Source organism: the organism of the source record quoted next, assembly GCF_019968985.1.
Source record: "MAG: Porospora cf. gigantea B chromosome Unknown PgB_NODE_1126_length_7718_cov_122.184, whole genome shotgun sequence".
Taxonomy (NCBI): Eukaryota; Apicomplexa; class Conoidasida; order Eugregarinorida; family Porosporidae; genus Porospora; species Porospora cf. gigantea B.
Window position 1 is genome coordinate 1 of NW_027178528.1, and position 7718 is coordinate 7718.

At 57.1% G+C, this 7718-nt stretch overlaps 2 protein-coding genes across 6 annotated transcripts; one reads left to right on the forward strand and one right to left on the reverse strand.

Annotated features, from left to right (window-relative positions):
- Positions 1 to 21: 21 nt before the first annotated feature.
- KVP17_002006 (uncharacterized protein) lies at positions 22 to 7168 on the forward strand (the record flags this gene model as incomplete). Of its 5 annotated transcripts, XM_068517912.1 has the most annotated exons (4): positions 22 to 1022; positions 1051 to 5445; positions 5472 to 6774; positions 6803 to 7168. In XM_068517912.1, coding segments are annotated over 4 exons (7065 nt in total), but the record flags the coding sequence as incomplete, so codon positions are not given. The 5 variants fall into 5 exon arrangements, with proteins under 5 accessions (XP_068379467.1, XP_068379466.1, XP_068379465.1 ...); XM_068517911.1 differs by lacking the exons at positions 1051 to 5445; positions 5472 to 6774; positions 6803 to 7168 and having other exon boundaries at positions 265 to 1026; XM_068517910.1 differs by lacking the exons at positions 22 to 1022; positions 5472 to 6774; positions 6803 to 7168 and having other exon boundaries at positions 1268 to 5449.
- An 8-nt stretch (positions 7169 to 7176) lies between these two features.
- KVP17_002007 (uncharacterized protein) lies at positions 7177 to 7434 on the reverse strand (the record flags this gene model as incomplete). Its single annotated transcript, XM_068517915.1, has 1 exon — positions 7177 to 7434. The coding sequence occupies one exon, from the start codon at positions 7432 to 7434 to the stop codon at positions 7177 to 7179; it is 258 nt and encodes an 85-aa protein (XP_068379470.1).
- Positions 7435 to 7718: the final 284 nt, after the last annotated feature.

Below are 7718 nucleotides of genomic sequence, written 5' to 3' on the forward strand. Positions count from 1 at the left end.
TACGGGACGAAGCTGATAGAGGCCCTCATAGTACCGCTGGAAGGCAAGCAGGAGGGGCCCCTGGGGGAAAGGCTGGCCGAGCATGTGCGCGGCCTTGAGGGCACTTTGGTTGATATCTGCGCCGCCCCCAACAGCCAAAGTCGCTGCTACACCGTTTGGGAAGGGAGCCATGTCGCATACAGGTGTTACACCTGTGCCCTCTCCGGTTCCTCCTGCATATGCATCAAGTGTTTCAAAAGGGGAGACCACGAAGGTCATGACTTCATGATATACAGGTCCGATTTCGGGGGTTGCTGTGACTGCGGAGATGCCAGTGCCCTGTATGAGTCCGGCTTCTGCGCCCGACATACAGGCCCTGCCTTTCCCCTCGCCGACCTGAACGAGGATGTAACGTTCGTTGTTGACGTGGCGGTCCCCATTATCGTGAAACGGGTGGTAGCTCTGTTGATGGTCTGTCCTTTGCTCTCCTCGGCCAAGCCGTCTATGTTTCCCGTTGCGCCGACTAGCGCGCATTTCCAGTTGACCGCCAGGTACCAGGCAGCTGCCGCCAGGCACCTCCTTAAATGGATTATCCGTCTCTGCCGTCTACATCATGCCTTCAGGGAATCCGTTGCAGCCGCCTTCAAACTCATCAACATTGAGAAGTCCACCTTCAGCGATGGCCTGCTCTGTCACAATGTCGCGGCTCTGTTTCACGCCTACAGACCTCTCGAGATGATTCACATCCGAGCCCAAAGGGCGTCATCGCAACTCCTATCCGGCGTGGAGGCGAGTTTTCCTTTGCGCAGGTCGCTGTCGCTGCTCACCGTTGAGGCGAAGGAGGCTGCCTACCTTGAGGAGGACAACCCCTTGTTCGAGTTTCTTACGTGGTTAAGGACGGCCCTTGGAAGTGCAAGGACCGAGTTCTGGCCTGGGAGTGCGGTAGACCCAGCGATGGGCTTTCGACCCTCTCCTCACGCACAGCTGGCCTCGTCGTTGTCCCAGGAGCTTCCCGGCTCTCTCATAGCCCGAATCACACAGGAGTGAGACGTGAGGGTCTCTGTAATGCAGCTTCGCTAACAGAGTGACAACGTCACCACTGCGGTATCAAGGAAAGCCTCAATACCGCATACACCCTAATCTCGCCTACCTCGCGACGTGCTTTGTGAACCAATCTGGCCTTGAGACGCTGCTCAACCTCATAGGGAGCAACATTGTGTTTGATGGAGGTAGGCTACTGTTGAATAAGGACTCGTGCGAGGCGGTGCTGTCTCTTCTCCTCGAACTCATGTTTGTTGACGACTTCAAGCACTACCTAGGCCCCGTGTTCTTGCAGCATTACCCCAGGTTGGCCGCCCTCGTTACAGACAGCCCCACAAAGAGCGTCATCGATTCTAAGTTCCTACAGCGGATCACCGTGCAGGTTTTCGCTATAGAGTCTGTTTGTCACAGCCTTGTGAAGGACCATAATATGGTTTCCCGGCTTATGCATGCCGCTTTGGACATGTTCTCTCGGTGGACCAGCAAAGGGAAGTACCGGTTGGACAAGTCTGCAATCATCAACCGGGACTACAACTGCATTCTCCACGACCTGCGGTACTTTCTGGAGTCTCCTCGCGTGTTTGGAGCCATCGTGCAGAACAACAACCACCGGGACGCCTTCTGGCGTTATGGATGGCTGCCACTAATGATGCCTGCCGGCTGCTGCTTGGCTTATAGGCGAGAATTGTGCGAGCACGTCAAGTACGACGATTCTCGGGCGTGGATAGCGGCACTTCTCTTACACGTCGACTGCGTTGTCAACGGAGTTGGCTACCTGGACCGTCTCGTCGGCTCGTTGCGGGACCAAGGGGAACAGTGGGTGTTCGGAGTGGCCATGCTGAACTTTGTGGACTGCTACACAGCCATGGTCTCCTGGCATCGGACGCGATCGCAGAACTTCAAGGAGACGTTTACGATGTCCACGGGAGGCACGGGGTTCAAGATGCTGCAGTTTAATATCGCCCAGGAGGTGGTACTGGACACGTTCCGACGGCATCTCGAAGAATCTGTCATCTCAGGATCGCCAAAGGAGGTCGTTGACAACCGCCTGAAACTGAGCAAGCCAGAATGGTGGTGGGTTGACTCCTGCATCTCTCCAGGCATACTCGTCGACGCCATATCCACTGGCTTTCAGCTGTCTGGTCAATGGATCACCCGAGGGTCGCTGGTGGAGGGCAACCTCACCGCGTCCACCGTGTTGCCTCTGCACCGAGTGTTCACCGAGGCTTGGGTTCGGGCGTGCGTTCTAGGCGGAAAGTCACCGTTCTCCCTTCTCTCATGCGTTGGGTGTTCGCAATCCATGCTATCCCTCGTCTCGGACGAGCAGATCCGTGCATTGGCTCTCTACTATCAGGTGGTTTTGGTGGGGGCATGGAGACGCAATGGGCAAGGGCTGCAGGGAGAGGCGACGTTCTATATGCGCCTCTTCTGGTCGACTCACACAGGCGAAATTGATTTGCTGGCGCTGAGGTTATTCGCCTTGGCAGCCGCTGAGAGTGCAACAGTGAAGAATGCATCGTCGATGGACGCGGTGGAGCTCCTTATACACCACATATGCTTCCGACTCGACATCCCCGAGGCGTTCATTCCAGTGGGCACTCACGCTGCGCTGGACAGCGAAAGGCGCACCTTAACAGTGCAATGCTTGGCAATCCTTCTTTTCCAGCTTCTTGCGCACGAGTCTCGCCTGTCCTGGGACCCTCTGAGGCGCCTCGAGCAGGCCATTCTCCAAAATACCACTTCCGCCTCCAAGACGCACTCTCAGCTGCTGGAGCTGATGCCTCGTATGTCGCAATCCCAAATGCGCGGGGCAGAGGAGGTGATGGAACGCGCCATCGACAACGCTGCCGTCTTTCAATTCAACCGCGAAAGTCGCAAGGGGTCATATGTGGCTAGAGGCCTGGCGTCCGGAACGCTGGAGGAAGAAGTCGCATTCTGGTCCAGAATCGACATCAGCTACCCTTTTAACTCTGAGGGGCAGTCCGCGAGCGCAGAGCTGGAGGACTTATACTTCGACCTTCTGAAGAGGCGACCCAAGGTCGTGGAGGAGCTGCCCCCCTTCGATCTATCACGCGTCCCCCGTGTGAAGTCTTGTTTCCGAGAGGGACAAGCGATGCTGTGCAGACATCCATGTTTCGTAGGGCTGCTGTTCAGTCTGGTTCTGGTGTCTATGGACGTCGTTGTTCTGGGATCGGTTCCAGAGTCAGCAGGTGAGGGGCTTCGGATACTGATCCCGGACCTGGAACTTTCACCCATGTCACCTCCCACCGCCGACAGCGTGACGATTGAGGGTCCTTCGGGCCCTCTGCTGCTGGCTACCTCCCTGAGATTGTTGACTCGACTCGTGGAGGTCGAGACGTTGTTAAGAGGCCAGGACACTGAGACGGTTTCCTTTCGCCGGGTGAGCTCCCCTCCCCAACTATCTGGACGTCATATTGCGGCCCAGCTACAAACATCCATGAGTGTCTTTGCTGCGGTCCGGGTTCGGCTTGTGCTGCCGTTGGGTCGCCAGCACGAGCAGTACGTGAGCGGATCAGTGTGCCTTCTGGAATTGTTGGTCATCTTCTCGCGGCATTTGTCACGAGAAGCTCAAGACGACACTCAGCAAGCGCACCACTGGATGAGGACATGCATCGGTGCATTATGCCAATCCACCTTAGCGCCCTCGCGACCGTTGTTGGCGGCGGACGCCTACACAGGCAAATTCCTAAACGTGTTTCAATCAGAAGCAAAGGAACTATTCGCTCTTGGATCCGAAAACAATACCTTGCGGGCAGAGTTGCTGTCGCGCAGCGGCCAGGGTGACTGCGACGTCCGCGAAGACACGAAGGTGGACCTTAAGCATAAGCAAGAACGACTGATGCGCCTGTTCAAGAAGAAGCAGCAGAAGGCAGCTGCGAATCGGCAATCCGTTGAGACGGATGAGGAGCCTCCTGAAAAGTCGGAATGTGTGGTGTGCTTTCTGCTTGTGCAGGGCAAGCCAACCCACCACCTAGCCCACCTTCAATGGCTTCCGGATGGCGCAAGGGCCAAGCAGCCAGCGGATCCGGTGGCGCGGGTGGATGCGGTTGCTAGGCACTTCCATGTCGGAGGTCCGCGATTCTACGAAATGGCTAAACTTCAGCAAAAGTTTGATGTGGACTGGGACTTCAACGAGGGCACTGAGCGCCTACCGCGCTTCGGACCCCCTACCGATGCCAAGTTGGTGTTTTCCTGCTGTGGCCACAAAATGCACGAAGCTTGCTGGAAGGAGTACCTGAAGAACGTATCTCTGACGTCGAGGCCTGACCAATTTTCAGGGCTCAGCTGTCCTTACTGCTCCAGACAGGTATCTCTTCTGCTACCTGATAGCAACGGACGGGAGGCCGGGTTACAGTTGCGGTCGGTCGGTGTCCAGAAGGACGAACCCTGCCTTGAGTTTATCCTTCGCGATTGGAATGACCGCATCAAGTCCCTGAGCAAGTCGCTGGAGGGGCTATCCTCGTTATCAACCTCGGTCGCGGAGGTAGCCAGAGGTTGCTTTCTGAACTTGCCCACTCGGTTTTACGAACAGTACCCGGCTTGTGTTGACATCCTAGTGCGATCCCTGTGCTTGCAAGTCTCGTGCCTTCGCGTCACCCTTTGCCCTGGACCCACAGTATCCTACCCTCTTAACATGAAGAGTTTGTCGGCGGCGTCTGCACCTGAGGATTCGTCACGGTTTGTTGAGATGATTGAGGAGTTTCTGGAGCGCCTGATAGAGGATGAGGTCTCGTTGATCAGTGGCGACGGCCCCGCACCCGACGATGACATTGCGAATTTGGCGCGCGACGACCTGTGGGAGTCCATCCGTCCCCTTAGAGAGTTGATGCGTTTCATCTCCCAGCCAACCTCTTCCAGGGACGTACTTGATGATCAGCCAGACGTGAACGATCTGACCGATTCCGTATCATTGAGTGAGACTGCGGGCGATCCCCCAGTGGCGAGTATTTCCATTTTGGGCGACAGAGAGGGCGACGCTGTAGACCTTGGCGGATATGTAGTCCACCCCTTGGCCGCTATCAGCAAGGCGATCACCGACACCATCACGCATCACTGCCGCCTCAATCGTTCGATGGGCTCGTCGGAGGGCCCTAAGACCCTCCTGCCTCTTGACGCTCTGATGGTCACTTTCTCCGCAGTTACGACTGCCCTCAGGACTGCGGAGGAGTTCGAGTCGGCCCCTGATATTAACCTTCCCCACTCCACTAACCTCTATCTCCGTCATTGCGAATCACTGCTCTGTCTTGGGTCAGGCTCGCTGTCCACGGACTCCCTTCCAGACGCTAGGGTGGCAGGCGGTATGTGTCTGCCGTCAGTCCGCTTCCAACTGCTGGGGCGGCTGCTGATCGCGCTGCACTTCATCGCGGCCGAGGATTCTGACGCCCTTGTGAGCCTTTACGTTCGGTGAGTTATCATGTCGTCTAACACAGACTGGGATTGACTCTCGAGGCACTCTCCGTCCTTTGGACTGTCGTGGACGACGACAACCCCAATGTGTTGGACAGTTCCATGGAGCAGGCAGTAATATCAGCCCGCAGAATGTTGCAGAAACGGAGACAGTGTATTGAACAAGAGAAGAACGAGGCGCCAATCCGGTCTCGATCCAGCTTCGGAAGGTCGGCGACAGGATCAATCATGCTGCCTGGCTCGCTGATGTTCGACGTACACCGCCTCACGGGCACTATGCCGACATCCGAAGACGTAACCGGGGCCTCCCTCTGGCTTGAGAGTTTTGCTGACGAGACGAGATTCGGTGACGATGACGTGGCCCAACATCGTCTGGAACCTGACGAACAGTCTCCAGAAGACCCTGAGGGCGGGCTGTCTGCAGCGCCGGACCACATGACTGGCGTGTCCACCGGTGTCAACAAGGCTGGTATCTCGCCTGCCGCTTTGATAGAGACGGTGTGCTTGGGCGTTGTGCCCTTCCTAGAGTGCACGTTAAGTCTTCTGAGCTATCTGATTGAGGGAACTGCCAACCACCCATGTATAGGTTTCACCACTCTGATTCCGAGCCTGCAAGCAGCAGAACTCGTAGGTGCAATAAACAAGGTGGCAGGTATCCGCGTTCCTTGCGTCGAGGAGCTGCTCAGCTGTAGATTGGAATCCAGCGTGGCGAGTCTGTTGAGATTGCCGATGGTTCGGTTTCTATCGCAGCGTCCGCCCAGCGGCCCAATGACTGATCTGTCGTTCTACCTGGAGGCGGACTCCTCCTCGCATCCACTGGTGACCCTGTGGCCTCCTACCTACCGCTTGTCCACTGAAGTCACGCAATCGCTCATCAAGCAGAAGCGCGCCTTCTCGCTAATGAAGGCGCCCAGTCTCGACTCCATATCTCGTCTCGGGTCTATGGTCGGGGCGGAGAGTGGGCAGGTACAACTCGCCAGTGAGTCCTCAATTACTAAGGTGCTGGTGGCACGCTCGACAGAGGCGAATCCCCTGAGGAGTCGATCAAGCCTCGGTCGCCTAACATCAATGTTGAGCCGGGACGTGCGACCAGGTTCCCGAACACAGGCGCTGTATGCCTGTCTCAGTCTGGACTCTCTGGTGCAACCGCCGACCTGCTTCCAGACTCCGTTCACGGTCTATTTTGAGGAGCAGCTGCCCAATGTCGAAACGGGAGTGCCGCACTTCCCCGAGCCACGAAGGCTCAGTGTCATATGTCTGCTTTGTGGCACTCATTTATGCGCTGACACCTGCTGTAGCCTGGGATCTGCCACTCGGAAGGAGGACGTGAGCTCGGAGAGAGCACCTAACGCAGCCTGAATCCGGGCCCTGGCGATTGCGAGGCACGATGGAGACTCGCCTGTCTAACCTGGCGGCCCACACCTGGCTTTGTGGAATGGGGTCTGGCCTCTACCTGAACCTGGCCACCAGCTCCGTTGACGCAGTAATGTGCACAGGTGGACGCCTGGACACGGCGCTCATGAGCAGCCAGCTGGGATCAGTTTACCTAGATAAATTCGGCGAGGAGGACCCTCACGTGTCGCGAGGTCGACTGCTGAAGCTCAGCCACTGCCGCTGGGCAGGGCTCAACCAAATGTGGATGGCGGGCGGGTTGCGGTGGGGAACTCGGCCCTGGCCCGAGAGCGAAGGCATCGAATGGGCTGCTGACTTATTCCAGTGACGTTCGATTCACAGTGGTGGAACCAACACGGACTGGGGATATGCACACGGCGGCTCCAAGTCAAGCTTGGCGTCGCCAGACGACAGAAGACCGGTGCCGGGAATGCCGTTGGCGCCAAGAGCCAGCCCTTGCCTGTCTCGGGAGGCCTCCAAGAGGCTCTCCTGATACAACACGTCAGGGGTGTCCGAGGGGATTGCTGCAGTGTGGTCGGGTGGAGCAAGCCAGCCTGCAGACTGGCTTGGCACGAACTCTGTGAGAAGTGGCATGCTTCTGTCAAGAAAAAGAGTGTTGAATCGACCCTCTCGTAGTTGGGCGGTGCGCAGGTCCTCATTTTCGGCCGCGATAGCGGTGCTAGTGGGCACGCAGGGGGCAGCAGTGCCGCTAATCACTCGTCTCAACGCGCCCGATACTCGTGGCTGTTTTAATCTAGCTGCCACAGGCCACAGGGGAGAGCGGTAGGCGTGGTCTACCAATTGGTGTCTCTTTTGGTCGAAGATGATGCACTTCGTCCTGAAGTGCTGCAGCCTCAAAGTATCACGGCGTCTCATCA